This window comes from Centroberyx affinis, unplaced genomic scaffold (genome assembly GCF_046629955.1).
Source record: "Centroberyx affinis isolate AG114_WGS23_722 - 3 ecotype Tasmania unplaced genomic scaffold, CSIRO-AGI_Caff_v1 ptg010370l_1, whole genome shotgun sequence".
Classification (NCBI taxonomy): domain Eukaryota; kingdom Metazoa; phylum Chordata; class Actinopteri; order Beryciformes; family Berycidae; genus Centroberyx; species Centroberyx affinis.
The window spans coordinates 4455-17319 of record NW_027284812.1 but is presented as its reverse complement, the minus strand read 5'-3'; the positions used below and the strand labels follow the sequence as shown (position 1 = coordinate 17319).

Sequence of the window (12865 nt, the reverse complement as noted above, 5' to 3'; positions counted from 1 at the left end):
GAGAGAGAGGGACAGAGAGAGAGAGAGAGAGAGCGAGAGGGGGGGGGGGGGAGAGACAGAGAGAGAGAGAGAGACAGAGAGAGAGAGGGAGGGGGAGAGAGGGGGGGGAGAGAGAGAGAGAGGGAGGGGGGGAGAGAGAGAGAGAGAGAGAGGGAGGGGGGGAGAGAGAGGGGGGGGGAGAGAGAGACAGAGAGACAGAGAGGGAGGGGGAGAGAGAGGGGGAGAGAGAGAGGGAGAGAGAGAGAGACAGAGAGAGAGGGAGAGGGGGGGGGGGGGGGGGGGGGGGCATGTCAGCACTGTCAAACTAATGCAAACCCCTAACCTAATGAAGTTAGCAAGACCGTTAAGCCAAACCCCATTCACAAATCTGTCAGTTTAACGCTGCCTTCGTTATCAGCAAACATGCCTGCCTGGCAGAACCTGAACTAAGACCTGTAACGGAGGAGTAGGATCCGCTGTTCAGTTCGGTATACATAGAAACCACCAAGTAGCATTTATTCCAATAATATTTCAACTTTTAGAACTGGTTTCACCAATCTGCTTCCGCCAGAACACACAGCGGAGGGCGAGGGCGAGCAGCGGGAACTATTGTAAAGGTTTGGATTTTAGTCAAATAAGTTTTTGTTTCATCTCTCATTAATATGCCGAATTAACTAGAAGACCATACTGATCTGCAGAAGGTGTAGAGTTATGTTTTAGCAGGCATGTATGTTCCCGATGAGCAAGAACATTAAACTAACAGATTGTTAGATGGACATTGGCCTGCTGGTTTCTCCGTACGAAACAGAGTTGCTGCTAACCCGCTGACATCTGACGTCAGAGGCAACATATTACTTACATATCAGTTCATCGGTGACGGTTACTCACATGTGGGACGGATCCAAAGTGTATTCTACATTTAAAATGAGAACAACGGCCGCACTCTCATTAGTTGTCAACTTAACTTAAGTTAACGGTTGAGTTTATATCCGTCACTATGGCAACGCACCGAGGCCCCTAGAATCAAACGTTGATAGGTGCCGATATGTGCACGGGCACTCTCTGCTACTGAACAGAGGCTTTAAACTTATTATCAACGCGCCTTTTGCGTGTTATTGGTACAAACTCTTCCCGCTGCAACAAAACTTAAAATAACGCTCAACTTAAGAAACGTTTAAATCAATTTGCCATTTTGGATCAGGCGCCTCCGCGGCCACCTATGTCAACAATAATTTCCCAGCATTCTTTTCGGACTTCCTTTTCCTCCATTTTTCCTCACAGTGCAGGTAAGCGAGTCAAACATGCCGAGTAAAATGTGAAATTTGGACCTTATTAAAGTGTCATTTCTTAATGATAATCATCACGGCAGATCAATCCGGTCTCCCGCCGGTAGACTGGCCGGTCTGGGCTCTGCTGCAGCCTCGGATGGTGGAGATTGGGTTTAGATTATGCTAGGAAGCTAACAGTCCGGTCTGCTCACAGCGGAGTGTCCCCGCTGCCGCTTTCTGCGCGAGCTTAAACCGTTTAATGTCCCCGGTCCCTCTGTCAGAACGGTGTTATCTGTCTGTCTAGTGTTAGCTGTAGGTCTCTCTTCTCTAATGTCAGTATTCAGCGGGAGTTCTCTGTCCAGTCCGTGTCAATAAACCGGTAGCGGCTAACGTGGATAGCATTCGGCTAACTGGCTAGCCAGAAACAAAGTTTGCGTGTAATGTGGATAAAACTTACAGATCCACGCGCAGTTTGCAGACAGTCAGTTTGATGTCAGACTGCTGAAATGTCGCGTGACTTCATGGCTTCAGTCAGCCGGACAGCTGGCAGGAGTTAGCTGTTCTGACTTAACACAGTGAAGCTAACTAGTCTCCATACAGTCCACTGCATCAGCTGAGTGTTTGTGTAACAAGCTGCAGTTTCTACAGACCCAGAGTCAGTTTCTACAGACCCACACTCACTCTACAGACCCAGAGTCAGTTTCTACAGACCCACAGTCAGTTTCTACAGACCCACACTCACTCTACAGACCCAGAGTCAGTTTCTGCAGACCCACAGTCAGTGTTTTATTGTTTTTTGGTGTTTGAACTGGTTCTGTGTCTGCTCCAGGTCTGATGTATGTTTTGTGTGTTCAGGTTGATCACCTGGAGAAGACTCACAATGCCAGGAAGGTAAGAGCTGGACCCCACTGTAACTGAGCTGTGTACTGCCTGTAGTACTGCTGTGTACTGCCTGTAGTGCAGATGTGTACTGCCTGTAGTGCAGATGTGTACTGCCTGTAGTGCAGATGTGTACTGCCTGTAGTACTGCTGTGTACTGCCTGTAGTACTGCTGTGTACCTGCTGTAGTACTGCTGTGTACCTGCTGTAGTACTGAGGTTGTGTTCAGTGACTGTTGGTTTATCACTGTGCTGTATCTACTCCAGTGGTGTTACATGTGATTTGACCTCAGCCCAGTCTATGAATTGATCAGCTGCATAAAGATAGACCAGGTCTTAGACCTGAATGTGACCTGAAGTCAGACTTGCTGTAGACTCCTATATTGACCTGTTCCTACTGCTGTAGATCTCTAATGTCTCTCTCTCTAAAGACTCTCTCTCTTCTTCAGGCTCTTTCCAAAAACCAAAGATTTTCCATCTTGTCTGAAACAGCTTCAGTATTTAAACTTCCCGCTCTGACAGTTAGGCCGACTCGTTGCCATAACAACAAAGTTCTTAACCCGAGAATAGCCGGGGAGCGTGGCTAACTGTCCCACCTCTACATAAGTCAGTCTTAATATTTAAGCAGCACACAGTCTGAATCAGCATGGTCCAACCTGACAGCATAAGTTGGTAGTTGAAGACTACAGCTAGCGGTCTGAAGGTTCCTCCTGCTCAGAGCTGCACTGCTGCTGAGGTCAGAGGTCACATGCAGATTTAAAGTGACTGTTGTGACTGGATGTGTTGTCACGGTGAGCAGCTTGGCTCAGCAGCTCCTTCTGCACAGTAGCTTTGAAAACAGGTGGAGTGACAAGAGCTTATCATTTTGACCAGTAAGAATCATTCATGCAGGTGACTTTATAAATCCAATGATCTCTCTCTCTCTCTCTCTCTCTCTCTCTCTCTCTCTCTCTCTCTCTCTCTCTCAGACTGTGGAGTAAGGCTATCTTTGCCGGCTATAAGCGTGGCCTGAGGAACCAGCGTGAGCACACGGCTCTGCTGAAGGTGGAGGGCGTCTACACCCGTGACGAGGTCGACTTCTACCTGGGCAAACGCTGCGCCTACGTCTACAAGGCCAAGAAGTAAGGGGAGGAGGAGGGAGGGGGGGGGGGGGGGGGGTTCACATGGGAGACTTTACAGAAATACAGCAGAATGTATTTCCAGCTGAAAAACATGAACAGGTCAGGAGGAGGAGCTGTGTGGACACTGAGGCCTTTCTGCTCAACGATATGTCAGGAGACATCTGCACAAGCTGTCTCTCACACACACACACACACACACACACACACACACACACACACACACACACACACACACACACTAGCTAACATTAGCAATATCCAGCATCTAACATTGCCATAAAAAAAAAAATCATGGTAGCACGGCTTAATTACTGTTTATGCCAAGCGTTTACCTTGTGATTGTGAGTTGCTAATCAAGCTGACATTATAGTAAATTAAAGTGACATGATGAACGTTCTGTCAGAAGACTCTGTCACTGAGGAAGGTTCCTCTGTGTGACTGAAGCTGCAGGCAGACGGGCTTCAGGTCTGAGGACAGGAGTTACTGCTGAACCCATCGGTCTGACAAACATTTACTGTTTCCAGCTGCTTTTCTCTGCTTCACATCATTATTTATTAGTTTAGACAGGGACAGTGCACATTTAAAAAAATATGCCAGAATTAGCCAAGAAGGCTAGTTTTCATCCGTAGTCCCTGGGCAGGTGGTATAAAGAACAGGCACTGGACATCAGACATTAGATTGACATACACTGGTTAATAGGAGGGAGTTACATAAACTGTAACAGACAAGCAATAGATAAGATCAGTCCAACTAAAATAGTTAGTGTAAATTCATCAATATCAGTAATTAGTAAGAGCATTATCAGTAGTTAGTGGAAGTATCAGTGTCAACATACACACACAAGTCAAGTAAATAGAGATCTGAACATCAACACAAAATCAATATACAGTTAATAAAGGAGAAAGGAAAAAAAAAATCAGTCCAACTAGAATGAGTGACTGCCTAGTTGATTACTGATGATCTGTTATAGTTTCAGACTGAGGAAGAAATCTGCAGAATCACTTTAGACTGAACTGTGACGGACGTTTGTCTTTATTTTAGACATTTTACAGACTGATCGACTGATCCATTGATCCAAAAAGTAGATAATGAGATTAATGTTTAGTTTCAGACGTGTTTAGACGAGACGCTGCGTCTGAAGCCTGACTGTTGGTTGCTTGTAATGTTTGTGAAGCCCCTGCAGTCTGTTCTGTTCAGTCAGCTGAACCTGCTGCTGTGAGCTGAACTAGTTAAAGCTAAATAATAATAATGTTCTCTGTAGTGAAGTCAGACTGAAGCTGCTGTCTGTGAACCAGCTGCTCTGTCAGTGGCTCAGTCTGTCAGTCAGTCTGTCCCAGGCTACAGACAGACGGCTGCTTCCACTGAATATAGATTTATTTATTTTTTTAGTTAATCATTTAGTCTCTAAAATGTCAAAATAAAGACGGACGTCCATCTCAGTCCAAAGTGATTCTCCGGGTTTCTTCCTCAGTCTGAGCAGCAGACAGAAACACAGATTCATTTAATAAAGAGATGAAACAGCAAATATGAGAAGCAACGATTAATGGATTATTAAAATTAATCAATTATCTGAGTTATTGTCTGTCGCTTGATGAATCGTTTCAGCACTATGAATGAAGGTGTGAAAGTCACAAAGAAAACAAACTTGGTGAATTGACTCCTTCCCTCCTGCTGTAACTCCACCCAGCTGGCAGCTCCAGCAGGACAAATCAAACCACAGGACCGCAGTGGGAGGCGTTGGTTTGACGGTGTGTGTGTGTGTGTGTGTGTGTGTGTGTGTGCAGGAACACGGTGACGCCGGGCGGTAAACCCAACAAGACGCGTGTGATCTGGGGCAAGGTGACCCGCGCTCACGGCAGCAGCGGCATGGTGCGCGCCAAGTTCAGCAGCAACCTGCCGGCCAAGGCCATCGGGCACCGGGTCAGAGTGGTGAGTCGCTCCGCACGCCACTTCCTGTCTGAGCACGGCAGCTTCCTGTCTGAGCACTGCAGCTTCCTGTCTGAGCACTGCAGCTTCCTGTCTGAGCACTGCAGCTTCCTGTCTCGCTGCGGTCTGTCCAGGCAGAAACGGGTTTTAAATCGCTCTGAAATCCACTTCCAGGGAGGCTTCAGCTTCAGAAGCGTTTTATCAAATCTGCTTATTCAATCCAAATCTGTTAAATCCCTCATTGGAACATTTATACATCAAATTTTTTTGGGGGGGGGGGGGGGTACAAAGAAAAAGTTGTGATGCTGTGTTAAGTGCTTACTCATCACACTGCCTGTAGTCCAGGGGCCGGATCCACAAAGCCTCCTAGTCCTAAGAGTTGGTCCTAGTGGTGAAATGCTAAGAAAACTGAGAGAATTTCCCCTTAACAGTGAGACTGAATCCTAGTAAAGATAAAAGCTGTTCACTAAGCATCTTCCCCCTTCAGAGAGCTGCTCAGGTGGAAAACTGTTAACAGTATGGATGGACCCATACCAGAGTTTTGAGTATCAGTACCGATCCAATATTGACCCGTTTTTTTTTTTTCTATAATTACACAGCTGCATACAACATGTAAATACCATGGGAACAATAATTTTATTGTTAAAAAAAGAAAAGCAGCAGGGCAAAAGAACTGACCAAAATAGGAACGACAGTTCCTAGGATTTATATACTGAACAAAAATATAAACACAACAGTTTTGTTTTGCATCTCATTTTTCATAAGTTGAAATAAAAGATCTTAGACTTTTTCTATGCACACAAAAGGTTTATTTCTCTCAAATTTTCTTCACAAATGTGTTTAAATCCGTGTTAGTGAGCACTTCTCCTTTGTCAAGATGATCCATCCACCTGACAGCTGTGGCATATCAAGATGCTGATTAAACAGCTGATTATTACACAGGTGTGCTCACAGTAAAAGGCTCTAACATGTGCAGTTTGATCACAACACAATGTCCAGGTGGCCGGTCTCAGACGATCTGGCAGGTGAAGAAGCCGGATGTGGAGGTCCTGGTCTGGCCTGGTTACACCTGGTCTGCGGTTGTGAAGCCGGTCCGATGTGCTGCCAAATTCTCAGAAACGACAGTGGAGACGATTTATGGAGTGAAATGAACATTCAGTTAGACAACAGCTCTGGTGACATTCCTGCAGTCAGCATGCCGACTGCACGCTGCCTCAAAACAAAACATCTGTGGCTTTGTGTTGTGATCAAACTGCACATGTTAGAGCCTTTTACTGTGAGCAGCCCAAGGCACCTGTGCAATAATCAGCTGTTTAATCAGCATCTTGGCAAAGCAGAAGTGCTCACTAACACGGATTTCAACAAATTTGTGAACAAAATTTGAGAGGAATAAGCCTTTTGTGTGCATAGAAAAAGTCTTAGATCTTTTATTTCAACTCATGAAAAATGGGAGCAAAAACAAAAGTGTTTATATTTTTGTTCAGTATAAAAAGCTGCTGCAATATAGGAATACAGTGCAAAAAAACTCACAAAAGAGCAGTAAGCTGACCAGTGCATACTGCTACAAAACAATATTGAAACAACCATACAGCTGTTGCTTATATTTGTTTTCTCTTTAGTGTGAATAACTGACAGAAAAAATACTGCCACAGGCTTTTTCTGCTCATAACCTCCAGTGTGCTGAGTCTAGTCCAGTTTGAATCACTTAAGGACAGGGGGCAGGTTTCTCTTCAGAAACAGAAGCATCTCTCCTCTCTGCTGCCTGTTCCTCCGTTCACTGACAGTGTTGACAGTCACTGACATGTCATCAGTGCAGTAGCTTTAGCTTTAGCTTTAGCTCCAAAAAGCTTTGTTTTGTGAAACAGAAGACTTAACTGAAACCTTTATGGTGTGTGTACATGATACTAAGCCAGAGGACACTCCATGTAGGTTTGAGGTGTTTGGAAGGCGTCGCCAGATGAAGTTCTTGGTAAAGTGTGTTGGATAAAGATCTTTGGGATGCTAACTAGCTATACCACAGCCATGTACCGTCCCTTTGGGGCTAAAATAATTCCCAACGCCACATCTGTACGGAGCCCCTCTGGGGTCACATGGTAGAAAAAAAAACTTGATGTGTAAATCCATGCGTACGGATTTCTAAACTGTGTGAATGGATTTGTATTGTGAATCCAGGGGCTCGGTTTACAAATCCGTTCGCACAGTTTACACATCAAGTTTTTTTTTTTTCCACCATGTGACCCCAGAGGGGCTCCGTACATCTGCACATTGCCTGCACACTCTTTCTTTTTCCAGCTTCTTCACTCACTCGTGTCGTGTCACTTGCAAACTCTGATCGCTCTGGATCGGATCGGATTATAACGTTCACTGCCACCGATGTCCGATCCAGCGTTTTAGGTCGATATCGGCCCGATACCAAGCATCAGATCAGTGCATCCCTAGTTAAGAGCAGAGAGGAGGACTTTAGGAGCTGAGGAGTTTCTTAAGGAGAGGAGGAAATGGCTGAAAGACGCATTAACGCTATTGTTGTTATTGTGAAAGTTATGACAATGTTAAGATATTTAGCAACAGGCAAACAGTGCAGCAGAGAGGTTTATTCAGCCACACAGTAGAACAATCACACAAACAGTCACAGCTCCTTCAGACTCATATTGTGAAGCAGTCTGTTTTCTCTGTATTGTCTGATCACTGATGGACACATGTCCACATCATCTGCAATATACTCATGTTCAAAAATCCTATTCATATAAGGTTGCCAATATAGTCTATAAATTATACTAATACTACTGAGTCTTGAGCCATTTTCACCAAATCTTAACATCAAATGAGTAAAGTATAATAACATTACTGCATCCACCCAAATAAAGGCAGAATGCCTCATGCTCATGTGTGTGTGTGTGGAGGATCTTCCTCTGCAGAGCGACCAGGCGACCGAGCACCAAAACCTTTAAACCACGTCTGGAAATGAAGTTCCGGAGAACACAGGAAGCACGAGCTCCTCAGGCGGCTTCAGTTTAACGTTTCAAAATGTAACTAATGGAAAATAAGCCTGTTTTGTGAGAACGTTCTTAAAAGGATCTTGAAATAAATAACTAAAATGTGTGCAGCGTCTGGCAAGTCGACAGGAAGAGAGATGACAGGCTGGTCTGAAGCTTTGATGGTTAAAACACAGTGAGGTTTACAGAGCTGAGTCCTGATGAGCAGAACAACACACAGCACATCACATCAGAGGCAACAACAACAACAACAAGCTTTTATTCTGACCAGCAACCTTAGAGACAAACACTTTGGATTTACTGTGATGGTCTGTCTGTCTGTCTGTCCTGTTAACTGACCGTCTGTCTGTCTGTCCTGTTAACTGACCGTCTGTCTGTCCTGTTAACTGACCGTCTGTCTGTCTGTCCTGTTAACTGACCGTCTGTCTGTCCTGTTTTCTGACCGTCTGTCTGTCCTGTTAACTGACCGTCTGTCTGTCTGTCTTCCAGATGCTGTACCCCTCCCGGGTCTGAAGAGGATCAAGATGACTCCGCTGTTGTTGTTGTTGTTGTGTACAGAACCAATAAACCAGTCAGTCAACCAGCTGTCTGCCTGCTGCCTTACTGCTCTTCATCCAGTCTGACTGTTGGTCCACAGCAGTGACTCTCAACCTTTTTTCATATCAAGGACCCTAATCTAGTCCACATTAGGGCCACGGACCTCCATTTGATGAGATTTTCTCTCTCAGACCTAAATCTGAGAATATTTTTGCTGTCAGATATGATTTTGTCCAGAATTCCATAACTCTGTACTGTAGAGAGATAACAGAAACTATGATGAAAGTAGTCATGCTAAAATGACAAAATAATGAAGTTCATCAATTTGCTGGGGACCCCCTGGAATGCCCTCAAGGGCCCCTGGTGGTCCCCGGACCCCACGTTGAGAACCACTGGTCCACAGAGTTACAGCCAAGATGTTTGAAGCAAACTGTCATTCTGGATCAGAAGGTAAAACCAGCTGCTCTGTTTCGGTTGAAATATTGATTAGTAACTGATCAGTGATTTAGGCCAGTGATTCTCAACCTTTTTCATATCAAGGACCCTAATCTAGTCCACATTAGAACCACAGACCCCCATTTGATGAGATTTTGTCTCAGACCCAAATCTGACAATATTTTTATTGTTAAATATGATTTTGTCCAGAACTCCTTTACTATCTGTACTGCAGGTAGAGAGATGACAGAGAAACTGATGAAAACAGTCATTCTGCTACATTCTCTGATCATGTTCACTTCTTCTAAATGAAATAATGCTGAAGTTTAACAATTCATCAATTTGCATTGGGGCCCCTGGTGGTCCCCGGACCCCACGTAGAGAACCACTGGTCCACAGTTAGAGCCAAGATGTTTGAAGCGAACTGTCAGTCTGGATCAGAAGGTAAAACCAGCTGCTCTGTTTCGGTTGGAGTGACTCTGAAATATTGATTAGTAAGTGATCAGTGATTTAGGCGTCAGTTGTGCAGTGTGATGAGCAGCATTACCCATGTGACAGGTGTCTCCTGGTGTCTCCTGGTGTCTCCTGGTGTCTCCTGGTGTCTCCTGGTGTCTCCAGGTGTCTCCAGGTGTCTCCAGGTGTTGGAGCTGTTGTTTGCTGCTGCAGCTTTTTTTTTTTATTCCACCTGCCTGTTGACAATCAGCTGCTGGTCCAGACAGACTTCAGAGCAGCAGGTGGAGGTCTGACTGCTGGTTCAGCAGCTCAGAAGGTTTACAGAGGAAACGGGTTGTAGAGGTCAGAGGTCAGAGCAGACTACTGAACAATATGAATGCAACAAGTAAAGTTTTGGCTCCTGGTTTCATTAAAATATCCCATTAATGTTCCATGAAAATCTTATTTCTCTTAAATCTTGTCTTGGTCAGCATTTCTCCAGCCCAGAGTTTCATTCAAATGATTTTCTCATCTAGACTAACAAGTAAAACCTGACAGTGTGGCGTGTCGAGTGCAGACGGGTCAGGTGGAGCTGGTCTGTGTGGATCCTCCTGAGGCTGCTGCTTTTTTTTGTTTTTAATTTATTTCTTTTTTTTTGTTTTTATTTAACAAAAAAAACACACAAAAAACACAGAAATGACAGAAAAAAAAACATGTAGAAACATCAGAAAAGAAGAAAAAACACTGTAAACACAACAAATGTAAAACAAAGTATATTAACCAGACAGAATGGAGATCACAGCCCAGTTATGAAGAAAAAAGGTAGAGAAAGTCTAACTGATATAAACAAATGCAGGTATAGTCATATACATAAATAAAACGTCTAAAGTTACATAAAAGAACAGAACAAAGTATTATACACTCCATTTACAGTTTTTATAAATAAAGCCAATACAAAAGGCAAAAAAAAAAAAAAGGACATATCAAAACTCAAAATCCCTTCCCTTTATAACTGATAGTTTTTTCCCATTTACCAGTAAAAGCAAGTCTTACCTTTCCCTCATCATCCGCCTTTCCAACAAAGTGATGTTTGAGGAAGGAAATAAATGAAGCCAATGATAACTGTTTATTTGGAGTATTAAATAGGTAAAGTTTGCCAAGCAATACAGTTGTATTCAATAAAGTATTTTGGTCATCATGACCTCACCACATAACTGTGAGACAAAGGCAAACTGCTGCTTCACACTGAGCTTCACTGTCTGTCCAGCTGTGAGCAGACTGAGGACTGAACTACAAACTGTCCAGCAGCACAGACAACCGCCTCTTGGTGATAAGCCACGCCCCCAAACCACGCCCCTTTTGCCCAATCTTCATGAAAAGTTAATCAGTTCTTCCTTGGCCCATAACCAACCTTCATACCAAGTTTTGTGCAAATCTGTGTTGAACCTTTAGAGAAATCCTGCTGACAGACGGACGGACAAACAGACTGAACCGGTCCTGCTGGTTTCAGGCTCCACAGCCAACAGAGCAGCCAGACTAGACTGCAGCCAGACTAGACTGCAGCCAGGCTAGACTGCATCCAGACTCATTAAGCACTGATTAAAACCAGCAGAGAATAAACATGTTGTCCCACCAGTGATGTAGTTCCTCCCTTGGGTCAGTCAGTGATTGCTGAGTGAACTTGAAATATTAATGAAATTGTATTTGCATTTTGGTATGGGACAATGAAAGGACAGATTGACCATATATTTCTGTTGCCTACTCACCTCAGAATTAGGCTTACAAGTTATATCTTGAAATGTAGTAACTGTAATTGTCCTGTTTTTACTCAATACAGTACAAAATATAAGAACTACAATACGCAATAAATACAATCCGTACATTACACAATGTACACTACAATACAATTTATAATACAATATACAATATAACACACAACACCAGGAGCGTGAGTGTTATGAATAATATAAATGCTAAATGATAAGTGATATATGGTATTGCACAGTAGGTAAGTGGTAATATGATATAAGTAGTGAACACTGAGGCACAGTGGCAGTGCAGTGATGATGCAATAACAGAACAACAGTCCAACAACTACAGTGTCTTGTGGTTAGAGGTTTGACTCTCACTTCAACACATCAACCCAGTCTGATGTCAACAAGTGTGTAGCGTGTGGAGACTCTTATGCTACCTATGATAACTTTAACTGTGTTGCTTTACCACTGAGTCCCCATTCACTGTCAATGCCGCCCCCTAGCGGCACAAAGTCAACGTTACAGTGTGACTAACTAACGAACTAACGGAGACCGATCCATAGCGGGGGGACAACTAATGCTGGGACTGTAGAGGGATTTGTCTGTATGAACTGGTTTCGGAGCAGTAATCCTCCAGCAGGAGGCGCTGCTCCTCAAACAGAACCAGAACTGAGCTGAGAAGGTTTCTGGTTCAAATGCCAGGCAGCAAGTCCTGCACAGCCTGGGAGTAAAGTCAGCTGAAGGTCTCACAGAGGTTTACCTCAGCTGTGGACCGGCACCGGCCTGCTGGACTCAGCTGGACTTCACGGCTCTTTAATTTGCTGCAGTCCTTTTTCTTACTCTGCCAGTTTAGTCCGTTCAGTCAGAGACCGGCAGGACCGGCAGGCTGGTTTCTGTATTCTGGTCTTTAAATCGCTCTGAGGTTCAGTTTAAGCATGAAAAGATCTGAAAAAGGTTTCAATTTGTTTTCCTGGACCCTGCAGGTAGTCTGATTCACCTGCCCCCTGCTTCCTGTGCGCGCGCTCTTGTGCGTGTGCGTGTGCGTGTGCGTTATCCTCGGCGATGGGTGGGAGCACGGAGTACCCCCACCCCCCCGCAGCTGGGCCGCAGTGCCTTCTGGTAAATGTAGTCCAGTCCTGCGGCTGTAGTCGCGGACGTCACTCCGCGGAACTTCATTTCCCATGAGCCACCGCGCGGCTCGGCTGCTGCTGCGGAGCGGAGCTGCTGCTTCAGAGGAGCTGTTTACTGTGCTGGTGCTGAGAGGAGGAGAGGACCTGAAGGAGGACAGGTAGGGCTGCCTGTCTGTCTCTGTCTGTCTGTCTGTCTGTCTGTTGTCTGTCTGTCTGTCTGTCTGTTGTCTGTCTCTCTGTCTGTTTTACAGCAGATTGCAGCGTTTTGCAGCAGCAGAAACACATTATATTATTATTAGAGTATTATTCTGGAATATTGCTATAATAACCCTACAGGACTTGGTGCTGGTCCCGCTGTGTTTACAGTGACGTTATTGTACTTTTTCTGCTGTGGCTTCACTGTGAAATCTGT

General features: G+C 44.6%; 1 protein-coding gene across 1 annotated transcript; it reads left to right on the top strand.

The window, feature by feature from the left end:
- Positions 1-1235: 1235 nt before the first annotated feature.
- rpl35a (ribosomal protein L35a) lies at positions 1236-8750 on the top strand. The gene is made up of 5 exons (XM_071514919.1): positions 1236-1265; positions 2103-2138; positions 3094-3246; positions 5031-5175; positions 8655-8750. The coding sequence occupies exons 2-5, from the start codon at positions 2128-2130 to the stop codon at positions 8676-8678; spliced, it is 333 nt and encodes a 110-aa protein (XP_071371020.1). The 5' UTR covers positions 1236-1265; positions 2103-2127; the 3' UTR covers positions 8679-8750.
- Positions 8751-12865: the final 4115 nt, after the last annotated feature.